General features: G+C 42.9%; 1 protein-coding gene across 1 annotated transcript in view; it reads left to right on the forward strand.

Moving 5' to 3' along the window:
* rims1b (regulating synaptic membrane exocytosis 1b) overlaps positions 1-24,979 on the forward strand; it is an 80,574-nt gene that overhangs the window by 14,341 nt on the left and 41,254 nt on the right. The window contains exons 2-5 of the mRNA XM_037098957.1: positions 5,963-6,176; positions 11,734-11,745; positions 20,294-20,592; positions 21,154-22,055. Of these exons, the coding sequence (XP_036954852.1) occupies positions 5,963-6,176; positions 11,734-11,745; positions 20,294-20,592; positions 21,154-22,055 (1,427 nt within the window). The remainder of the gene's footprint in view (positions 1-5,962; positions 6,177-11,733; positions 11,746-20,293; positions 20,593-21,153; positions 22,056-24,979) is intronic.

Genomic DNA, 24,979 nt, shown 5'->3' on the forward strand with positions numbered 1-24,979 from the left:
GAAACACAACAGTGCACAGTCAGTGGGCCACAAACATTTTTGGTAGGTGCCAGCTGAATACATGCCATCTTTGCATTTGGTATCTAGTTGTTCTAAATCTTTGCCACAGGTGAACTAGTAAACAACCAACCAAGAGAGCAGGTCATAGTGAGAGGTCTGTCAGCACTCCCTGCTGCCCTGAAACATACAGGCTGCTTCTTTACAGATGTAATGTGTCTCCTCCAACTGAGAAAGAGTCACCAGGAATCAGCTGATGAGACAGAAATAGTACTGCCCAACACACACACACACACACACACACAGAGCGTTCCCCCGCTCCCCTCCCCATCCTTGGGCAATGTATTCATAGCGGTGCTAATTAACAACTCCACACCAGCGACTGGTGAAGAGAGTGGAGACACAAGGGGGAGAGATAAAGAGAACAAGGGAGAGAAGGGAGAGAGAGAGAGGGAGGGAGGGAGTCCTTGGACTTGCTGAGCTGAATATGTGAGGCCCCAGGCAAAGGCAAACCCATACATGTGTATATGTGGGTTTTCTGTCTGTTTCATTGTTTATATCTGTGAGCGTGCATGCAACCGTGTGCATGTGCGCTCATTTGCACTCTTGTTTTGACAAGGCCAAAGCAGGGCTAACCCACATCTGGCTGTCTGGCTGTGCCCGCTGGCCCAGGGTGTTGACCCAGAGAGAGGAGGCAGCCACAGTTCAGCTGGTTCGCACCACTTAGACCCCCCTGGTCCTGGACCTATTTACACAACTGTAATGTGACACCGTCAGCATGCGGTCCTGGCAGACGGTGTCACATTACAGTTGTGTAAATAGGTTACTTTCTTCAGTAATGAGTAGCATACTGTAATGGATATCTTGTTTTGCACATTCAGTAAAAACACTGGTCCTGATTGATGAGGGCATGTTAGCGTGGTGCTCTCGCTGGAGGCTAGCTGGAGGCTAACTAGACTGGTAACTCCAGAGCTGTTTCATTTACATCCTGTGTCTTGTTAGCTGTCTCACCTGGATTTTGTCGAGTGTAGGTTTGAATTTCTACTTAGTTAGCTAGTTAGCATGGCTAACTAAGGGTTATACAGTAGGTTAGAGGCTTTAACACTTCTCACAGCTTTTACTAAGTGAGCCACAACATCTGATTTTCTATTTTATATGCATGCCTTGTTTGACAGGGCAGGTAACATCGTACCACAGTAAATGATTCTACCTACAGTGTCGTTCACAATCCACCCACAAATTCAGCGGGATGGTATCTGCCATACTGTTGGATGTTTGGCCTTTTTGAAGGTGTGAAGATGATATGGGGCGTAGGTGTCGTTGCGAGTTTCAGACCAACACAGTTGTCAGTTTCAGTGTTTGTGTAAATAGCTTGCACCCACCTGTGCACCCCTGGGTGTGTTGGTCTTAAAATGAGGTGTGCAAACTGTGGCTCGATTATCCATCATTTAACTAGCAAAATGGACTTGGACTAGCATGCTGCGCTTCAAACCGTGTGCTATAGACAGTATAAATAGAGTTGAATTATTAAGAATATTTCCAATAACAAAATTGAAAGACATTCCAGTGTCAGTGTTAAGGACCTCTTTGTTTGCACCTCACACGACATGGCAAATTGGTAGAGTGTACAGTGACCAGAATGACATGTACCTCTGTAACAATCTACTGCTAGTGTTGAGTAATTTAGGAATGTAACATTTGAGTTAATAACAGAACCTTTCCGCTGTAGCCAAATTGACATTTTGCAGCAGGTGAAACACAGATATGAAGCTGCAGGTTAGTCTCAGCCACTGCAGTACAATGTCATGTTTATACACCATCCTTGATTAGCATCTACTTGAGCTGTGATTCTGTCCACACAGTTGATGTAGCCACATATTAATACGGGTGTGTCATGATAAGGAACCCCTTTCACATCATACAGAGTAATATGACTTATTGCTAATATAAAAAAAGAACTGTGTTGTTTCAATGACATTAAAAGCAGCTTTTACACAACTACAGCATTTAGCAGCTGTAAGCTGACTGAAGAAAGAGTCTGTCTGCTGTACTCGCGCTTCACCACTTGTGAACCCAGGTTTGGTGACTGACCCCTGGGGAGGCAGCAGACTCAGGCCTGTAATCAATGACCACACAGTAGAGTTAACACAGAGAGCAGGTCTTTTCACTGCAGGAAATTCACAGTGAAAACGTTTTCATCGGTGCGGTTGGGATCACGTATCTCCTGCTGAGTCAAGGTTACGATTAACCTAAAGGTAACGTTAATGATGTGCATTTAGGCAGAACTCATGATGTGCATATGAATAGTGTGCTGACTCAGCGGGCATGAATCTGGACCGTCACACTGTCTATTAATAGGATGTAAATGTTAAATATTGAATGGTGTCGGTGTGACAGTGGCTGCACGTGCTGCAGCTGTGTAATATATATTTCGTATGGGCTGAATTCTTACAGTCACGCTCGTCAGTTCAGGGCCAATTTTTCTGTCACTGAATATTGTATGTATTTATGGAATCTATCATTTATAGTGTGTCAGGTTGCCCTTTATCTATTCACTGTTTCTGATAACGTGTTCCCATTATGCACTGTACACCTCTGTCAGTTAGCAAATTGGGAAAAAAAAACATCTGTGCCATTAAATAATTATGATTTAAAGCTACATTAATCAATATTTTTGTATAAACACTTTGTTGAATGACTATATAAGATAGAGGGGAGTTGTCACCAGCCTGTTGTGGCTCTCCTCTATGGAGGACTGAAACTACAAAATCAGAAATATATAAAGAAGTAAATAAATTGTTCAATTAACAAATGCAATCAAATGGAGCAAAAATAATCTAAAGAAATCTAAAGAAAATAACATTTTTGTTTCATTTTGTTTTCATTTTTTCCCTTGTTTATTTCCAAACATTTATTCCTGTATTTCTTTTTTACATCCACATTCATGATTAATTTTACAGGGGCTGTGTGGTCAAACTTTCACCTGTTGGATGATCAACATCAGAGTGCAAAAAATAAATAAATAATAAACACTAATTTTGGTGCATTTAATTACATATCAGTTTATTTACAGAGCCATTTATTTACGTCTTTATTTATTTCTGATGGCAGTGTCAGCCCTGCATTGTCTCCAGGTGAGCAACCCATCAGTTAAGACGGGCTGGGAGCCACAAAAGGTTTTTATATTGGTGGTGCGAAGAGGTGACCTGGAAAAGAAATTGAACTATTTAAAAAGAATGCAAATATCTTTACATAAAGGTACATGTGAAGAAGGTAATAATAAACATCCAATGATGTTGAATGTGGAATACAGATTTCACTGAATGGGACTTACTTTTACACAAATTAAAGAGATATCTTTGTGGCTTATCATTTCCTGCAGACATAACTTGTCCGGACCTTTCCTCCATCCAGAGATTGTCAATCACATGTGATGAGACTGTCCTCGGTGCTGCAGAGCTCCTTTGTGATTTGGATTTATTTTGTTGAAAAAAAGTCGCCTCACGCAGCTTTAGCGGTGCGTGTCTGCTGAATGTGTGGAAGCAGTAGAAAAGACTGATGAAACCGTGGCTCTAAGAACAGGAACAGCTGGTGCACCGACACCCGCTGACACCCAGCATTTGACGCCACCACGTTGTCATGACAACCGGCTGTGCACCCTCTGTTTCTGACAGCTGTTCCCATGGTGCCTGGGCTTGGCTCAGCCTCTGGACTCCCGTTGGCAGGATAGATAGCCTCTCGGGGTCAGGGGTCATGTTTATGACGTCGCTGCCGCGGCGGTGTCATGTTGTTTCTCCATCTGAATGATGCACAGATCAGTTCAGCTGAGGTCTGTGTCGACTCTATGTCCATCTTTCATTATTTTTTGCTAAATGAAAGCCTCCTGTGCGTCTATGAGTGAACAGTTATGAGTGAAAGCATGGATGTGCAAGTCAAATGGGAACATGTCGCGATTACATTTGAGCGTGCAGACTCTTTCCACTTTAAAACATACTTCCTGGTTTCCACCGAAACCTTTATCAAAGTGTCTGTTATTCCTCGTGTTCTTCAGTCAAGCACAGCCAAAACATTCAACATAATGTATAAAGAGATCAGAATGGGTGTAATGGTATAAAACGATGATGCAGTGGCGATCTTCATTATCTTAACTCATAACGGTAAACTTTAAAGTGGCTCAACAGGCTTTGATGTTGAGCCGCCTATCCTCCCCCCTTCAGACATTATGAAACAAGCAACTTAAACATCACACACCCAAATATCTGAGTAACGTGCATGTAAGACTTGTATTAGTATTATTAGACTAGTATTCGCAATATCAGCCAAAAGGAGCGTTGGCTGTGGGTTAGAGAATGTTTCATTGTTTAACCTTGACCTCGATGTGTATTGTGTCTTCAATGAAACATTCTTTACAGCAACATTTTCGTCACATTTCATTCAGCATTCCCCGTTACAAAATCGCTGTCCCTGGTCCAGCCACACCTCGTGTCAGCTGATTGGCCAAATGTCTCCCGGTCCGCCAGTCACCTCCCTGTTCCAGCTCTGTATGGTGGCAGTCTGCTGTCTCTGCTCTGGCACCATAGAGACGGTGTAGAAAGGCTCTAGTGAGGAGGAGGAATGTACAACGAGCTCCTGTCAACTCGTTTCCCGGAGTTTTTATTTAGCAACCTATGGAGGGTTTTTTTCAGACAGTACGCTTTTTGAGAATTACATAACGCTGTGTTTTGACAGCTTGTGGTTTTTTTTTTTTTTCAGCTTTTTTTCCAACCCGAAAGTATTCTGTGAAGACTAATCATCGTCTCTGGACTTTGTGTGGGTCATGGTGGAGGACTGTTATCTGTTGTTAAGCTACTGACAGCAGGTCAGGTGTTATATTTTCTAGCTGTTTCCTACTCAGCAGCCGAGCACAACAGACATGTCTGCTTTCAATAGACCCAGGTGATCCCAGTTTAACACCATTGAATGTCTTTGGGTGTTTGGGAGTGCTGGTCGGATAAAAACCTGCAATATGTGTCTTACTTTGTGATTTCTGAACTTGCGCTGGCCGTTTGTTGCAATTTTTCTGATATTTAATAAACTTAGTGATTAATCAATTATGAGTCAAATGCTTTATTACACTTTATGTGCATATATTATATACTGTATATTGCAGGAATACTGAGGATTTTCTCTCTCTGAACCATTAAGCAATGAGCACGAGGCATTCAGTGTCCTGCTAAACCAGTAGGCCTTCCACTCCTACACAGTTTTATGATTCGCTCCTGTTTACCACAGAAATTGTGAATGCCAGTGCGCTGTCTTGGTGCATTTTTTCGGTAAAGTAAGTTCTCAGCTTCCACTGCAAATTGACTGCAAAGCTGTGAATGAAGCCATCTCCTTCCTCTCTGTCTCTCTCACTCGGCGAGGTAATTAAAGTGGCTGTCTGGGTCATCTACTGCATATGAGAGCCATGCTATGCTAATGCAGTATTCCTTTGACAGTTCTGTTGAGACAACATTGTGGGTGTTTTCACACGGCCTGATTTGCAATTCACACTCTCGGGTTACGTCCATCACAGGCGTCCCGGGAAGCAGGAGGGGAAAGGCTGTGAGCCTCAGAGAGCCAAACTGAGCTCAAGTTTCATTTAATTGTGTGTATGAATTTCTTGAAAGGCACCTTTCAAGTGAAACTCTAATTGCCTGTTATTTTGCTAGAACTGAAATGTTGCTCCCAAACATGCGGATGCATAACTTCACTTTTGTTTCTGGTAGATGTATTCGTTTTGAAAGGAGTTATTCAGTTATTCAGAAATTCCACCATGTCCCGCTTTGCTCTTCTCTTGTCTTTGTTTTTATGAATCATATTCAGACAGGACGATCTGACTGAACACGTTTAAGGGGAAAAGTTGACCAAATACACAAAGTTTTGGAAGTGTGTGTTGTACCACTAATGGCCAATCTTCTACTTTTCCGTCCTCTCTTCTTCTCAGAACACTGCACCAGCAGTTTGAGAGCTACAAACAGGAGGTGCGTCGCATCGGGGCAGAGACGCGGCGTCAGCAGACCCAGCAGAAGGACGACGCGCCCACCTGCGGTATCTGCCGCAAGACCAAGTTTGCAGACGGCTGTGGCCACCTCTGCTCCTACTGCCAGACCAAATTCTGCGCTCGCTGTGGAGGGCGGGTCTCTCTGCGCTCCAACAATGTGAGGAACCTGAACCTGACCTCCTCCTTTTCCTTTCTCCCTCTCACACTCACCTCATCCCTGCTGTAGCTGATGTTCCGTTGGTCCTCCTGCTTCTGTGTTGTTATCGTCCGCTGTGTTGCTTCCTGGTCACACTTTGGTGAGACCAAAGTGTATTGGAAGAATGGCTTGGCACCAGTCACAGAGCCTTCAAGGCTCATTTTAACTCTGAGGCTGTATTGTTGTGGAATGGTTATAAATTGATGCACCTTAATTCACTTGAACGCACACCAGTAACAGCATCTGTGTTGTCCTGTGTCTCCCGTGACTGAACTGCAGCCATCACACAAACATGTTAGACAGCGGCAGAGCTGACCTTCTCAAGCAAAATGCCTAAACAAAGATCAGGCCCAGTGACAAAAAGAGAGGCAAAGGCTCAGGTACGAGGTTCATATAGAGTTATTACAGGAATGCAGAAAGGCTGTAATTGTATTCTCTACAGTTAGAATCGATTCCAGTGGCAGGTCACAGGATAAAAAGGAATCTTAAAAGTAAAAGAAATCTTCTTTAAAAAGTCTTGCTGCATCATCCACTTCTTTGCTGCCTATTGCAATGCTCAGTTTGAATCAAATACAAGTCCATATTGCACGAAAATAGCTCAACACAGCTTCTGTTTGTTGCAAAGATAATCTGTTTAAATTTGTTAAAAGTAATTGTGGCCTTGACTCACGTCACTACTGACACAGGGTTAAGTTTTCCTAGGCATATTTTTTTTTTTTATTAAAAAAGCTGCTCAAGCCTACAAGCAGTGAGTATTTGGCAGGTTTGAAGTGATGTTTAACATTTATTTAGTACTGCTGATGATCCAGTGGCAGTGAAGGTGGAACAGTTGTGATATTATATGTAAACAGGAGTCTGCAGACATGCTAGCTGTGCTGTAGGGCTAATGCTAATGTGAGCAATTTAACACGCTCACAGTGAAAACATGCGAACATGCTGATGACTAGAAGATAATGTTCAAAGCAGCAATAATCACAATTTAGCATCTGAGCATGCTAACAGCAAATGTTAGCAGTCAATTAGCGCTAAACTCCAAGTAAACCTGATAGGCTGATAGGAACGCTAGTGTTTTGCAGGTCCAAAGTACTGGACCTGATATGGAGAAAAAATCAAGAAATCATCCCAGTTATATGAGATCATTGCCCAGTGAACGCAAATTTATAAAAATTATCCCTCTCATTGATATCGAGATATTTCCCTGAGTAAGTCAAATTTTTGAACTACTGGTGGTGCAAGATGTCAGAGGTTTCCTTTCTTGGGAACAAAGCACGGCTAAAGGGAAAAACACACAGACTAATAAAAAAAACAAAAACATCTCCAACAATTTATTGAAAATACTGAGCAGTGATGCCGCTAAGCTACACACTGTATAGGCAACACTGTTAAAAAAAACAACAACTCACGCAGTATCACCAAGTTATAACTATTCATTTGATCCATGTTGGATCAGTTTGCCAGGCATCCATAAACCAAACATGCTTGCAATATTATTTTATTATTACTATTTTAAGACCCAGCCATCTTTAATTCAAGCATTCTCTGGGCTCCCCTCCAACCCGAGAGAGGAGGACCTCCTCCTGGGTATCATACCTGACTACTGGCCCTCCACCCTTGGCCTGCTGGTCCCCAATCTGTTCAGGATCCGCACAGCCCAGCTGGTCCTAAGCTCACACTGGTATCACACGTATGCAGAACTCGAAAGCCAGTGAGAGCAGGGGATAAAGATAGTATCCCCTGAATAGATAGTAGCCATTAATATTACTTTCACAGCAGGCAACAGGCTCTAACATGGAAACAAAGAGATGAGACGAGCATGATACACCTGCAACTTATAACACAATAAAACAAATAAAGCAAATGTATAAATTGTGCTCAAAATAATATCAATCAACATGGCTGAAAATCAGCAGATAGATTCTTCTTGGATTTTTTGTGTGTAGTGTTAATGTGAGAGTGTGTTGTGTATATGCACATGACACACTTTGACATAATGAATCATTGAATCAGTGAGTGCATGGGAAAGTAATTGAACATTAAAAAATTATGTCTGATTTTAAATTACAATATAAAATGAATTTAAAGATATAGTTTGTTTACTCTTGGCACTTATCCCAGTCCTTCACAAGGACTCCTGCTAATGCAACAGCTTTATTTGTCAAAGTTTCATTCAGGATCTGTTGGAGGATTCTCGACGAAAAGGGATCTGAATTTAAGATCTTGCAATTTCATTCATAATTCCTTACAAAGGAAGAAAGGCCCACGACATGTAAATGATCTGGCATTTCTTCTCTGTGTATACATTTGCGAAACGTTGTGTGAGTGTGTGCATGCGTGGGTATGTTGTGTGGGAGGAATGTGTCATGACTGAGCTCCTTTGGCCTCGCCGTTGCTCGCCTCTGTCCTGGGTCGTCCAGCTGGCCAAGCAGAATAACAGGGTTAGGGAAGTGTGAGCTCTGCTTTATTACATAAAGAACTTCTCCTGCCTGAAGTGGGCTTATTTAACCCACATCAGCAGTTTCCTCCAGTTAGATGGTTTTGAAAATGCATTATTGCATTGCAGTATTGAAATACTGTGTGCTGTGGAGTATACACCACCTGGCTCATATACAGATATATCCACACATATAGCCAATAAAGAGGAAAAACAGAAATATAAAGGCTTTAAATGAACATGAGCAGAACTTAACATAATGAGCATAACAAAAAAAACTGTTATTTTAAATGTACAATGAGGAAGATATGGCCAAAAATGTGCATTTTCAAGCCTCCCTGAAGTTTCAGCTGGAAGATGTAATTGCGCGGCAAGTTCTCTACTGTATGTTTCACAAGATTTCACAGTTTTTAGTGTAATAAATAAACTATACAACCAATAGTCCAATATATATTCTTACTGAAAAAAAAGGACAACCCAGTACATTTTTAATTAATGTCTTTTTTACCGAACTACGACAAGCTTAACTGCCTTGTCCACTCACCATAAAACACACATCACACGTCATTCAACCTCGACATAAACAAAAGAAAACTCATCAGAACAGCCTCGTTTGGCTGAACACAATCACCTCTGGTTTGGTCGAAATAAATCCCTAGGTCTATCCTCAAACTGACCTCTGTTGGTCTCAGAGGCCATGCTCAGTCCCAGTCTGGTTTCCAGCAGTGTTCACCGGGAGACTGCTGAGCCTGGTTGAGCTGAGCCCTGTTGCCTGCTGTCAGCTGTAAGGGCCACTAGCTGCTTGATTAACTGAGCTAACTCACTCATTGTAGATAGTAGCTACAGCAGAGATAATCATGAGTCAGTTGGCAGTCACTCTGGTTATATGAACACCTGTATCTTGGAGTAAACTTACTGTATATACACTATATTGCCAATAGTATTCACTCGCCCATCCAAGTAATTGAAATCAGGTGTTCCAAACACTTCCATGGCCACAGGTGTATAAAAGCAAGCACTGTTTCTACAAACATTTGTGAAAGAATGGGTCGCTCTCAGGAGCTCAGTGAATCCAGTGTGGTACTGTGATAGGATGCTACCTGTGCAACAAGCCCAGTCGTGAAATTTCCTCACTCCAAAATATTCCACAGTCAACTGTCAGTTGTATTATAACAAAGTGGAAGTGATTGGGAACGACATCAACTCAGCTACAAATGGTTGGCCACGTAAAATGACGGAGCATGGTCAGCAGATGCAATTGCCACAGACCTCCAAACTCCATGTAGCCTTCAGATTAGCTCAAGACCAGTGCACAGAGAGATCCATGGAATGGGTTTCCATGGCCAAGCAGCTGCATCAAAGCCTTACATACAAGTGCAATGCTTCTCCATCTGGCAATCTGATGGATGAGTCTGGGTTTGGTGGTTGCCAGGAGAATGGTACTTGTCTTTCTCCATTGTGCCAAGTGTAAAGTTTGGTGGAGGGGGTATTATGGTGTGGGGTTGTTTTTCAGGAGCTGGCTTGGCCCCTTAGTTCCAGTGAGAGGAACTCTGGATGCTTCAGCATACCAAGAGATGTTGAACAATTCCATGCTCCCAACTTTGTGGCAACAGTTTCGGGGTGGCCCCTTCCTGTTCCAACATGACTGTGCACCAGATTGTGCACCAGTGCACAAAGCAAGGTCCATAAATACATGGATGAGAGAGTCTGGTGTAGATGAACTTGACTGGCCTGCACAGGGTCCTGACCTCAACCCGATAGAACACCACTGGGATAAATTAGAGCGGAGACTGAGAGCCAGGCCTTCCTGTCCAACATCAGTGTGTGACATCACAAATGTGCATCTAGAAGAATGGTCAAAAATCCCCATAAACACTTGTGGAAAGCCTTCCCAGAAGAGCTGAAGCTGTTATAGCTGCAAAGGGTGGACCAACGTCATATTAAACTCTATGGATTAAGAATGGGATGTCACTTAAGTTCATATGCAAATTAGGGCAGTTGAGCGAATACTTTTGACAATATAGTGTATATAACACCATGATCCTGCCCCCTCACTAAAGTTGCAGAAACAAGTTTTGGGGGGATAGAGTGGCGGTGACAGAGTCCCCAGTCACCCTGTTACAAGACATTGTACCATCAAAACTGCTCTGAAGCTTTTATTTTAAGTTGAAAAAACTGAAGTTGAAAAAACTACACATCTTTTCTACACATTCTAAAACATGTATCTCTCACTGAGGGGTTTTCACAATTTTCGCAGGCTTTATTATTCTTATTATTCTTATTATCATTATTATCATTATTATCATTATTATTATTATTATTATTATTATTCTTATTCTTATTATTAAAGAGGGATTAGCAATAATAGATCTATAAATGCATCACAGTGTATTAACCTTAATTCACCACATTTGTTAAGAGCAACCTCTTTGAAGATCAAAACAAAGATCATCAAATATTATAGCTTACAGATATTTTTTTAAAAAGAAGGGCTCATCACAGCAAGCACCTCAGATGAAGTGTCTCTTACAGGTGAAGATTTGAGGATTAAAACACCTGAGCAGATTTTTTATGGGAGTGTATAAGGCTGATGAAGAAAAGTTAGAAAAGATCAGGCTTGTAGAAGAATGTGTTTCGTGTTGCTTTTGGTGTCCCAGCTTTTCCTCTTTGTGCTGAGGAGCTGTGACACATCCACATGTTGTCACAGGTCATGAGTCACACCGAAGTCATGCCAAGCTGGACCATGCATGTCTCCACAGCCTAACATGCCAGTGTTCACACACATTCACATACTGTTGCCCCCTCTGCCTCGCACTCTGTGCATATATGAAATATGTGTATCAATTCTGCAGAATGTAATTAACAAATGTTTGCATCACATCCTCTTCCCCTCTCCTCTCTGTTTTTTCTTCTCTTTTCCTCCAATCTGTCCGATATCACATTTCACAACTTCACGCTCTCTGCGTTTCTATTTCTCCTTTCTTTTTGTCTTTTATCTTTGATTTCTTTCTATCCTTTCCTCGTTTGCTCCACTTCCACCCTCACTTTTCTCAATTCTCACTGCTACCTGGACTGCATGCCACAAAGGAGGACAAAGTGGTTAGCATCTTTTTTGTGTTCTTTCTGTGTTGTGAACGTGATATTTGTGCCACCTTAACGTAAAAACAAAACAAAACAAAACAAAACAAAACAAAAAAACGCTGGCTGTGTTCAAATCTGAAGATAAGAGTCCTCTTGTCTGTTGACTTCTACCCTGGAGAGATGGTGTTAAATATAATTCATAGTTTCTTCCATTTTGGCCGGACGTACAATTTCCTTGCTGAAAGAAGAACCAACAACTGCAGATGCAAGAGAGTAAGATATGGGATTGGAACGGAGCCAGTGTGTGTACAAATCTACTTATGGATTACTGACTGAACAGAGGGAGTCCCTGATGGTTCAGAGTTTTTGTAAACTTCCTTTTCTCCGAGCGTTCACTGTTACAGTGTGAGGTGTGGAGCCGTCTGGAACTGTGTCCTCACAAGATTTTCTCCCCAGTGTAAACCCTGACTAACTCTGTGTCCATTGTCTGTCTCCTCCCCCTTGCAAAGTGTCTCATAGTGAAGGACAGGGTAAGGCTTGCTGGGTGATGGATTTTGATGCATGGGTCACCACTATTGTCTCCCCTTCACACTTGGGTCTGTGCTCATTCACAGCATCAGAACAGGAATTCAGACCCACTATCAGTCTCACAGATGATTGTGCTTAAGGGATCCCAGGGCAGCTGGCTGATGATCCTGCATCAGTACTCTAATTCTGAGAATGAATGCAGACCCTGGCGGGCAGAGCGAGCATGAGCCATAATATAGGCTGTCTACAGGGGTGTCTGACCCTTGTGACCCATCCTGACCCCTCTTCCTATGGCTGTAGGCATGGCTGTGCTGAAAGAGGGATACTAGAATAAATCCTAGACTAAAATGGGGATGGGAGATTGGCATTTGCAACTGGCATGCATACTCTATTAGAAAGCACTCTACCCTACAGACCATTTATCTGAATGCACAATGAATGCACACTCATGCCTGTGCATGCTTTCCCTGCCTGTGTGTTTGAGACCAGACCAGCCTTGCCATGGGGAGACGGGAGGGGCCCAGGTATATGTTCCACCTTGCTTACTTACGACTTCCTGTTAATGCGTGGTCAAAATGTTGCCCACATGTCGTTACTGCTGAGTCCTGTCAAAGTCACGAATGGTGAAGAGAATTTTAGTTTGGGGTGTCGTTGAGCCTTTGATTGGTCGGGAAGAGGATTCATTGTTTGACTGTAAGGTAAGGCTGCAAAAAAGGGTAAAAGTTGACTCTTGTTCTTCATACAGGCTTTTCAGGTGCTGCTATAGGCCTGCACCTTGCCAGTGTATCCTAGTCACAGCTCACTTCTCTCATTTAGCCCATGTATTAGAATCTCAGTGTTTTTGCACTCGTTTTAGGGACACGACCTCCGAAGACATTTAAATCACAAGCAGTCATGATGAGGGTAGTGAACAGAAATAATGGATTGGGAATGATTGAAGAAATAATCGTAATTGACATCAACCCAGTCATGAGCACTTAAGATGGTTTGTGTCTACTTTGAGCTGTGAAGGCCAGGCAGGAGTTGAAACCATAGCACTGGCTGTGGTGGTAACCTCTTCGCGGCAAACTCTGGGTGGTGTTGTCCCTGAGGTGACGTGTGGTTATTGGTTGCCGATTTCTACTGGGTCTCTCTTCTGCAGTGGTTTTTCAGTGGAACTTTTCCACAGATTTTTCAATAGGAGCAGCTTAGTGGCAGAGGACAGGGCAGAGAGAGAGAGATCCAGGTAGACTCTCTGAAGCCGGTTGATGGCAAAAGATTTACTCTATGGCTTTGCAAGATAAGTTAGAAAGACTTGGGCCTGGCGGAATGACACAAAACTTTCAAAGTGTCTTTGAGACAAGTTAGGACCATGCTGGAAAAAACAGCATAGACCAGCGTATGTTGTGTTTTGGTGCCAGTTTTGGTGCAGCATATGTTGTGTTTTGGTGCTGGTTTTGGTGCTGGTCTTTGCTGTTTTTTCCCAGCAGGGGAAGAACATTAACTTCATACAAATAAGAGCTAAAGAAAGAGCAGCCACAGAGTGGATGCACTCCAGACTTCCATTGTCTGGCTAACTTCAGGTTTAGCGCCCAGCTGACTTGAATGGAGATAAAATAATTGAATCGTGTGTCTCTTCTAGACTTTTGCAATTTTATTGAACTGAATGGCTTGGTTTAATGGAGAAGGTGTTTTTGGTCCCCACTGCATCACGTGATGTAATTACACGATTTGGCCACTACAAAAAATGACCTCAAGGCCTGGCGCTCTCCCTGGGGGCGTGATCTCGATGATGAGGCCAGCAGTCGTCTTTGCAGAGGACGTTCCAGTCAAGCCAACCTATTAAACAGTCCTCCTCCTCTTCTTTGTTGGTTTTACTGGCAGACTGGAAACAACACTGCCATCCACTGTATCTGGTTATATAACATCATGCTATTCACTAACGGGTGTGCTGTCTTGAGTGAGTTAAAATGGTATGCACAGAAATAGAAAATCAACCTGCTGAAACTCTCCTCTTGACCCTATTCCCACTCCCCTCAGGCAAGGCAGCCCCGACAACACCAGCTAAAGTAAATACAAGCAACCAGTCACCGGTATCACCGGTTTGTACAGTGTCCTTATCTACGTGTCATCATTACGCGTGATTGGGAAATACATCAGAATATAACGTATTCACCTGGGTCAACTGAATAGCTCGATCTCAGTGGGTTTAAGTGGGATTTTTGACCAGAGGAAAAGAGGTACTAGTCAAGATGCGAAGTAATACAGAAACAGTTATCCATAAATGATCAGTAGATGGCAGTGTTATCACACATGAGCAGAGCAACATAAATCTTAAATGATTTACTCAGGCTTGGAAAGTGATAGAACAATGGAATTTTCTTTACCTTGAACACAAGTTTGACTGAGTGGGATGAACATCATGACAAATTAATGAAACAGTTACTTTATAATGATCTGACAGTGTGCAGCAAAGGTAGAAGAATTTAAACAGTCAACTTGGTATGCAGGCAGATTTACGATTACTTCTTCACACTGTAGTGTTACTTACCCTTATAGTCAGTACCACCACAGATGACGTCTGACTATTCTTAAACTGTAGAACAGAACCAGTCTTTATCATGTGGTAGTGTCATTTGTCCTTTCGGCCCTGATATTTCCACCAGGCCTCTATTGTAAATCAGTTTGAGATGTTATTAAAGTCTATTCCCTTTTTGGGAGCTGGCAACATCTCCAGTCTGGAGAGCTTTTCTATGATGGTTTTGTGGCTGTTAAGTGGGGAGGAATCAGTGTGTTGAAAACAGAGTGAGTGTACCTAAAATGACCTTGTTGTGGGATGTAACAGGGCTGCTGGCTTTCTTGGCATAGTAGCAAAGATAAAGCCATATGTGAGACTGGCTGATTAAAGGAAAAAAAATGAAAGATGGGCAAAAAACACTGGACAGTTTCCAGACACTGGAAAAAAAGTGTTGTCAACAGATGAACTGAAGTGTGAGGTGTTTGAATCATATAGAAGAACAGTTGTGAGATACAGAACTAATGAAAAGATGCTGAAGAAGTGCTTGACGCCATCTGTGGATGGAGGAACAGTGATGTTCTGGGGGAACACTGGTGCTGGTAAAGTGGAAATTGTGCAGGATTAAGGGGATCTTGAATAAGCAAGGCTTCATCAGTCAGTCATTTTCATCCTACAACAGCATAATGACCCAAAGCACAACTCAAAACTGCGCAAGAACTATTGATATAGTTATATATGTATATTATTCAATAATACTAATACAGTAGAATTGAATACTCTTGATATGTACTTGGTATGATAACTGCACCTTAAAAAAAGTATACTACAGAAACTGTAGTATGCTGAATATTGGACCAGGCTATTAATGATGCCATGAATAATGCCTGTAGACCTGCCTCATAAAACCAGATTATCACTGCGTTCAGAATACGTTTTTACTTTTCACAACAAATGTTAACAACAAGAATAAAACACGTTATTGACTGGGGGAGAATTTAAGCATAGCCACACACTCTAATCAGGCGGTTTTTATTATAACCATGATGACTTCATCTCAATATATTAGGAATGTTAACACCATACTGAGTGGTTGCTATGCCTGAACCCTATAATACCTTCACCATAGTGTCGTCACATCATAAAGCAGAGTTACATTTCAACAGTGATTTGTAACAGTTTTGGAAGACGCAGACAATTGATGTGATGTGATCAGGACCTGATCACATCACATGATGACCTGTTCAGATTGGTGAAAACCTCCAGCATTGTGTTGGTGAATCTGGAGGACTTGTTGGGTAATGTAGAGCTCTGGGTCTTCTCTGCAAACCTGAGATCAGAAATGCAAAACCTGAGTGGATTTACAGCCACAACGGCTCTGCTTTGCTTCCTCACCACTGAATGCGTTTGGCCTGCTTGCAGACTTGATCTACTACCTTATTTGAGGAAATGGAGCATTATGTCTTTTGCGGCCGTCTTTCTTCCCACCATTCAGGATTTACCATTCCCTGAACGATGGCAGTTTACACCCAGCGCTGCCTCATCTCTCATTCTGTCGAGGTGTGTGTGTGTGTGTGTGTGTGTGTGTGTGTGTGTGTGTGTGTGTGTGTGTGTGTGTGTGTGTTTGCTGAGGGCAGGGTCACTGCTCACGCTCACTGAAAGCCAACCACACCCTCCTCCACATTGCCCGCCACCACCTAAAGCTCCAATCTATTCTGCCCATTTAAGGAAAAGCTGATGTTCACACAATTCGGGCCTAAATGAATGCTGCTCTCGCTGTGTGCTGCTGCTGCTGCTGACAGAACTGCACGTCTTCACCATTTTGTCAGCAGATGAATGGAGCGGTGCTGGGGGCAGGCGATGAAGGCAAGAGGGTGTGGGATAGAGAAGTATGAGTGACAGGCGTTTGGTATCTTCATTTGTCAAGTCAGCCAGGTGTTTCAGTTGAGCTGGAGGGTGAGGAGGCATGACAAGGAAATAAAAAAGGAAAAAAGGAGAATGAAGGAAATGTAAAGGAAAGAACAGAGGACAGGGAAAGTAAAAAAAAAAAAAAAAAAGGAAAGAGAGGAAAATGAAGTGTTAGGAAAGGAATAAGAACAGGAGAGGAGGATATGAAAGGAAAGGGACGACAGAGAGGAAAGGAAAGACAGGAAGCGAAAGAAAAATTGAGATGAACATTGAGATGAGAGAAAGAGGGAAAACAAATTTAAATAAATGGAAAGGAAAGGAAAGGAAAGGAGAGGAGAGGAGAGGAGAGGAAATTTAGACAAAAAAAGGGAAAGGGAAGTAAAAAGGGGAAAAAGAAGAAAATAATGGGCTGGGAAAAGGGGAAAAAGAATAAAGGAGGTTAGAGGAAAGCAGGAAGAGAAAGAAAATGTAATAAATGGAAAGAAAAAGAAACAAGAGGAGGGGGAAAAGAGACAGAAATGAGAGCCGGGTATAGAAAGGAGATGAAATGAATGGTGGGGAAAAGCAAAGAAATAAATGGTGAGGAAAGTAAAGGAAGGGAGATGAAATGAAATAAGGGGAGGAAAGGGAACGAGAGGAGATCAAATCCATGCTCAGGTTCATATCAGATAACAAACGCAATGTTGACTCGAGGTGGTGTAAACGCCATTTGTGCATTTTAGGTGTGTTTTTTTTGAGGGGTTTTCTGTTGTCATTGTCCTTCAGTACTAACACACACTCTAGTTCTGTCTTTCTCAGTGTTACAGCAACACACACCCACAGACACACACACTGCTTTTTCCCCCTTTGTCTCACTGGCTCTTCTATGTGATTTGGTTACCATGGAGAAGCACATTTTTTAGGCAGAAGGAGGTTGACATTATTACATGAGAGAGATGGCACTGCTTATTCTCTACACACATCTCGCCCACAGGCAGACGCCCACGCCACGCTCTTCTAGGCAAGAAGGTTCTGGGAAATTTCCCACATATACATACTGTACACTTATCTGCACACACACACGCACACACACATTCTCAAAGCACAACGCGCTTGACAGCATGCCATGAGGCAGCGGGATGAACTTGAAGTGACACTATGACGGGCTGCCACTGGACGGTGCTAGTTGATTGGTCTGCTTTGCTGTGGCGCTGACATGCTCCGGCTTGTCAAGCATCAAGCACCACTGCAAGTACATGTGTCACACACGCACACACACACACACACACACACACACACACACACACACACACACACACACACACACACACAAACTCAGTTTACACACAATTAACTCCCCCTACAATATCTTTCAGACTATCCAGGAATACAGAGCACAATCACTCCAGTGGAGGATTATGTGTATTATATTCTTTTTGTGTGTGTGTGTTTGTGTGTGTGTGTGTGTGCACGCGCCCATGTGTTCTATAACTTCTTTATTGTTTACTACCCCCCCACGATCAGGCTTTAAAGCTCATAACAAAACACATGGAGCCATGCCTTTAGGAAATGAGATCTTTTTTTTTTTAATGTTTGAGAACACACTGGACCATGAACAGTCGTCCCATGACGTTCCTTCTATATGATGCTCTCATTCAAGGATTAAGCCCTTGGATTATGAGTATTTACTCCCCTTCATTGGCAGGGACTAGCAAAGCAACCTATAGATAATCACATGCCGATTGACCCTCAGTTCTAGGGCTGAACATTTTTTTATTCCTATGGCAACATGGTGCTTCACACATAGCAACACCAACAATATCTAATGATTGAGAAATATAAGATCCCTTTGCGCGATGTAAAAAATAAGAATAATTCTAAAAATCTGAAAATCTACAATCCCCTTGGTATGTCAACAACAATATCTGTCTTTTTTGTGTGACAGTGAAATGATATAGACCTGATTTGCATGTTCACTGACTGTAGATCTTGTGAGACAGCTCTTCACACATCTTTCTGACTGTATTCTACATTTTTCGTTTGGGATGGTTTTACTGTCAAAGTGTTTCATAGTTGGGGTTGGGCGGGGGGGTTTATAGGTTAGAAGTTGCGATGTTACGATGTTTGAGCTGGTATTGTCAGCTGATGATGAGTTGAATAATAGTGAGGAGCTGAAAGGATTACAGGCCACTGCTAATCTGTGGCCCCTCAGCTGAGGTAAAGAGGTGGTGAAAGACAGGGAGCGAAAGAGACTGCAGTGTGTGGCTGGGTGGCTGCCCGACAGCTGTGGGCCGTGCGGGCAGCTGATTTACTTTAGATTAGTCTGGACATGCGCCAACTAGGATTCAATCAGGCCATGATGAATGTGCTTTGGCGCGCTGACGGCTAACTGCTAGCTGCTAAACTGACTGTTGACAGTCCATCCCACTGGCGATCAAGGAGTAACATTTTGGGGTTTCCAGAGGTGCCAGAGGTGTTTTGATGACAACTTGTGCCAGGGTTTTTGCGGTGGAATACAAGAGACAACTGTATTTCGTCTTTGCTTTGGATTTATTCTCAGAAAAATAAACCGTTGGGATTATAAATACGGAGGGAGATAAATCCTGTTTCTGTGCTGTCGAAGTGAGGTGATATTCAGTAGCTATGGCTACATGTGAGTATCTGATGTTGTCGGAGGGTTTGATGTCTTGGCTGGAGAATCAAATGTTATCATGGCTGGTGTACATGGCTGTGGTCTTCAGTCTTACTTAGTTATAATGCATTTCATTGAACGTTAGAGGATAAATCACAGATAATCGCTGCCTGCATGTACAAAGATGATGCACTCACTAGAATAGCTTTCCCCTCCCTCCCTAAGAATCAAAACAATGCATATGTATACAGTACAATGGAAACTGGGACTGATCTATCCTTTCTTCTCTTCCACAAAAATCTTTGCAGCCCTCTTTAGATGCTAGTATACTTTATCATGTATCATAAACATGCGCATATATTTTGTAATGGGTTACAATGCAATAGGAGTCATTTAACAGCAATAGAGCAACAGGGCAGGTATATATATATATATATATATATATATATATATATATATATATATATATATATATATATATAATTTTAAAAAATGGACAAAATTTACCATATAACCTGTGCATAATGCATTATGCAGAAATATAAAAATGGACCATCTGTCTGTCATATGTGAGTGCTCTCTAATATTTGATGAGCTGCAGCAGAGAAAGAAAGGGAAAGCATGTTGTGGAACACCAACAATGTTTTAATTTAAATTTTTTAAAAACTTCTAAGCTATTGTCATTTATTTGAGTTACAACATGCTACAATTGATGTTTATCAGACAGGAGACTTTTTAATGTCTGGAAGTTTTGTATCTGCTCCCATAAGGTTAAAAATGCTGCATTCATTTGGTAATAGTCTTTATCATCAATAAAATTATCTTTTGGTGTGTAAATGTTGACAGTGCTGCAGACTTTTTATCATAGGCATGTCTACTGACTTTTTTTTGTGTGTTCTATCTATTTAAGATAAGAAAATCCTATATTGATCCCCAGAGCGGAAATTTCCAGTTGTAATTGTCAGTTTAATGTTAATACTACTGAATCCACTTTGCAAACACTGTTGTCCTTTCCTCCCCTGTAGGTAATGTGGGTATGCAACCTGTGCCGTAAACAGCAAGAGATTCTCACCAAATCAGGAGAATGGTTTTCGGGGTCAGGGGTGCGGCCTGGGAGCCTGAGCACCTCCTTGATCAACCCAGCCACTGGAGGTGAGGCGCAACGGGACAGGAAGCTACTACGCTCCAGGTCCCAAGCCCCGCCCAGCACCAACGCCAACGCAGGGCTGCCCGACGGGACACAGCCGCCCGCTGGTGTCCCTGCTGCCAAGGGTGCAGACACCATGCCCGGCTCCCGCTCCCAAAGTGAACCACCTAGAGAAAAGTAAGACCTCAAGATACAAACACAGCTCTTGCTTCTTCTCTATGCTGCAGTAGCTGACACTACATATGCCTTACATGTACGGCCTATACCTTTTTCTTAATTAACACGGTGGGAATTGACAACAGGAGAATGGGGACTACATTTTTTAAAAAACTGAGAAAGCCAGAACTGCTTGTTGACTAAAGCTCCTCTTGTTTTTTTTAATCTCTGTGGTAAAAAAAGCAGCACATCTGTGCCTGTTGTAGTTTAACCAATGGAGAAGCTAGGTCACAGGTTTAAGTCTTGAGAGATCTTTGATTGAATCCTTTTGTTTTAATTCAGTGGATGAGTTAGGTAAGAATTAATCATGTCTCATGTTGGTTTTTTATGTGTTCATATAAACGTCACCAAGGTTTTGCAAATATTGAGAGAAACGTTCTAAGCACAGGATATTTTTTCATACAGGATGTTTATCATATACAAATGATAGCATTGCTCCCAGTGGAAAAGTTGCACCTGTCTTTATGTCTGTGTAAGTCAACTATTTTGTACATGGGTTTAATGACTGGTCTTCTCACATAGGAAAAGGCCAGTCTCCCTCCATGAACAAAATGGTAAGGGAGGCATGGGACGCGGTAGTGGCCGGAGACCTGCCGGGAAGCTGCCGACTCAGTCGTCCCTGGATGAGCGAGTGGTGCCTGGGGACAGAGGAGAGAGACGGCTGGGAGATGGACGGAGGCTGGAGAAGATCCATTCTCAGGACTACGAGGATGGGCAACAGAACCTGGGTCACTCAGAAACACACCGGAGACGCCCAGAGGATGAGGAGCAGAGGGAGCGCCAGCGCCGTGAGGAGGAGTTCCAGAACCGTTACCGCAGTGATCCTAACCTGGCAAGATACCCTGTGAAACCACAGAAGGAGGAGCAGGAGATGCGCATGCATGCTAAGGTGTCCAAGGTACGCCATGAACGACGACACAGTGATCTAGCAATCAATGAGGTCGGACTGGGACCCGGTGAAGGAGGAGGTGGAGGCAGTGCAGGGGAGGTGCCTGAAAACCGTCTGGCCAGGAGGGGTGGAGGTGGGGAGGGAGACCGCAAGGCTGTCTTGGAAAACCACCGAGCCTACTCTGTGGATAGGACCGTGGGGGTTGGAGGGAAAGCTCCACCTGCCGGAGGTGGAGTAAGATCAGGACCCCAACCTGGGGGACCACCGCCCCCAGATTGGGGCCCGAACAAAGGCCGCCTGGATCCTGGAACAACACGGACACCAAGGGACAAGGGTGGGGAGAACCTGCTGAGGAAGGACTCTCAGAGCTCGGACCAGTCGGAGTCTTTGCGGCCACCCCCTCCACGGTCATACAAGAGCAAGCGCGGAGTCAACAAGAGGCAGATGTCCATCAGCAGCTCAGAGGAGGAGGGCGGCTCCACGCCCGAGTACACCAGCTGTGAGGACGTGGACATGGAAAGCGTCAGCGAGAAAGGTCAGTCAGACAGATGTGTTCACTCCACCAGCTTACTAAGCAAAATATGTCCAAACTTGCTAACCTTGCACTGTCTGCTGTCTGCCATCAATTTCCATACATTGGACACTGTTATAATCATTGTTGACGCCTAAAAATCTTGGGCAGTTTTTTTTTCTGCTCCCCAAAACTTGTTAATGAGCTACTGCAGAACTCACCTAGCTCACATGCCCTTCCTTAATCTGCACAAGTCTGCCTGATCATTGCGTTTGCTGTATTCTCATCATTGTCAAGAGTAATTTCAGACTTTGATCTACTGTACACGCATCACAGCAGTAATAGGTTTGATGGCTAATTGTAGCCTGACCTGCAGCTGCGCGCACACACACACACACACACACACACACACACACACACAATGTTTTTCAGATGAAAGATGGTTGTAAAAATTCACAGACCCTAAAACATTTGAGTAAAATAATAAAGTTCCATTGCATTTTTCATGGCCACATTGTCTCGGCTCCAGCAGCTAAAATAGCCTTGGTAGTAGAAATACAATCATGTGCAAACAAAGTCAAGAGATATTTTGGTTCATAAGATTATTCTAATACCATCACATTCTAATTTCAGGCAGTAAAACTATACGATAAGTGATAGGATGAGGCACCCGCCCAGCGCACAGTGCATTACTGTGTGTCATCTACACCTCTGTGCTGTGGCTAAACCCTGGTGCGCTCAGGACAGCTCTCATTTATTTGGAGAGTCCCTGTGATTTAGGCCAGCAGATTTGTGGATTTAGGCCAGTGGCTCGCTTGCTACGTAATGCTTCTCAAACAGCCAGCTGCACCAGCCAACCACAGACGACCAGCTAGATTCAAGCCTGGCAGTGGCTGCGTGGTTTCTGCTAGCTCCTTGCAACCTTGCTAGGTATTTTGCAGCTGCTGTTAGAGGGGCGATGCCAGACTGTGCTTTAAGCCACGGGAGAGCCACTAAGTTCCAGAGTTGCTAGGTAGAGTTGGCTGTGCTCTATCAGCTTATCTCCCTCACCGGTCACAGAAGGGGCCTGTTCCAGATGTTTTAAACCAGATTACTATAACTCGGGGACTGGTAATGGGTAGATGGTGTGGATTGAGTTTATTAGCTGTTTTAAACACGGTTTAGCTAGCTGGGCCTCAAAACAGGGTGTTCGCTTTTAGTCTCATCTGTGGCATGAAGCAAGTTACGTGGGTTAATGTACAATATATAGATATAGAGATATATGATACATTAAGTTAAGTGGGATGGTAGCATTGGGTCAAGTGCTCTTTTTCTTTGTTGAGAAGAAATTGCATTTTACGATCTGTTATTGCTCCGGGGCTGGTGTCAGCTGACTGCATTAACTGTAGACCAACAGTCTTGGCAAGAGAGGCTTTGGCGCCAAGAGGTGGTGTGGGTGTTACTGCAGGTTTATGAGACGTGATAAACAACCTCATGTTACGAGTTCACAATTAATGCGCCTCGTAATAAAAGGGTAGGACCCCCCCAATTAAAAGATAAGCATCTGTGTTAGACCGCTAGCTTCTTCAGATTAATGCATGACACAAACGTAAATAGCATCAAATTTCAATCACATTTTCCACATTGTTTGAGATTTTATTGGCACTTTTAATCACTTCACTTAATTTGCTGTCTTTTTCCACGGTGGTTTGATTGCCCTGGTATGCAGAATTAGTGCCATCATTTGCTCCCACCTCCTAATATTCACATCACAGTAGTGTAAGGAAGCATGCATCGGTCAATTTGCTAGTTCTTAGAAATGTGTCTAGAATATACGTTTTTAGTGGAGGGTTAGGGTTAGGGTTAGGGGGTTAGGGAACCTTGGATACTGGCACATGATCACCTTTTAAGTTGATATTGTGAACTTGTTATTGAACAGTTACTTATTCACACATCCGACATGTCAATGAATCTGTTAGATTGAAAGAAAATAAATTGCTAACTATTAGTCAAGTAGTCATCATCATTAATCAAGTCATTTTTAAGCAAAACTGTTGCCAGTTTCAGATTCCTAAATGTGAAGATTTATTGCTGCTGGTGTCCCCAGTAGCTCAGTTGGTAGAGCATGCGCCCCACGTACAGTGGCTGTGTTTTCACCACAGTGCCCCAGGGTTTGGATCTAACCTGTGGCCCTTTGTTTCACCTGTACTATCTAAATGTTTTATTGTTTTTCTTTGCTATTTATGATTGTAAATGAAGAGTAGTTAAACTTAGAAAGCATGTGCCCTCCCAGTATTTTATTTTTTGGTGCCAAACCAGATTCATACAGTACATTCCAACTGCTGAATACCAAAAAGTATAAAGGGAGCACACCCACAAATCTTCAGGACAAAGTTGACTGCTCTAAATTTCCCCAATTTATTCTGCACATGTGTACCAACATGCTAACAATTCAAAAACGCAAAAAAAGGGACTACTTCACAAAGATCAAAAGCAATAATTTAAGAATAAGCTCTGCATCTGCCATCAGACAGAAAGCATGAAGAAGGTTATGTCCGACTTTTCTGCAGTGATGGACGTGCTGATGATGATGAGAACTTCCTGGAAAGCGCCAAGATGGCGAGCAGACTCTGTGATTGTCAGTGGTCGGGACACAGTTGGATAATGACTGCTGTACAGTAGGTTCTCTGAAGCAGCTGGTCTTGCTTCTTCTTGCCGATGAGTCCAGGCTCAGACAAGGCCTACCCCAGGCCACAGAGGAGCCACAACATCATGTGATCTCTGGTCTTGCTGCATTCAGTGGAGGACAACACAATGAATGTTTCAGTTTCATTCTGGAGTTCATTATGTAGCTTTTTTAGCCCTCAGTAAAAGGTGAAAAAGAAAAGCCACCCATATTGCTTGATGCCGCATGGCCAAGCAAGGGAGCTTTACCACAGAGAGCCCCAAAAGGGGTGATGAGCAAAAGC

This window comes from Acanthopagrus latus, chromosome 1 (assembly GCF_904848185.1).
Source record: "Acanthopagrus latus isolate v.2019 chromosome 1, fAcaLat1.1, whole genome shotgun sequence".
Lineage (NCBI taxonomy): Eukaryota > Metazoa > Chordata > Actinopteri > Spariformes > Sparidae > Acanthopagrus > Acanthopagrus latus.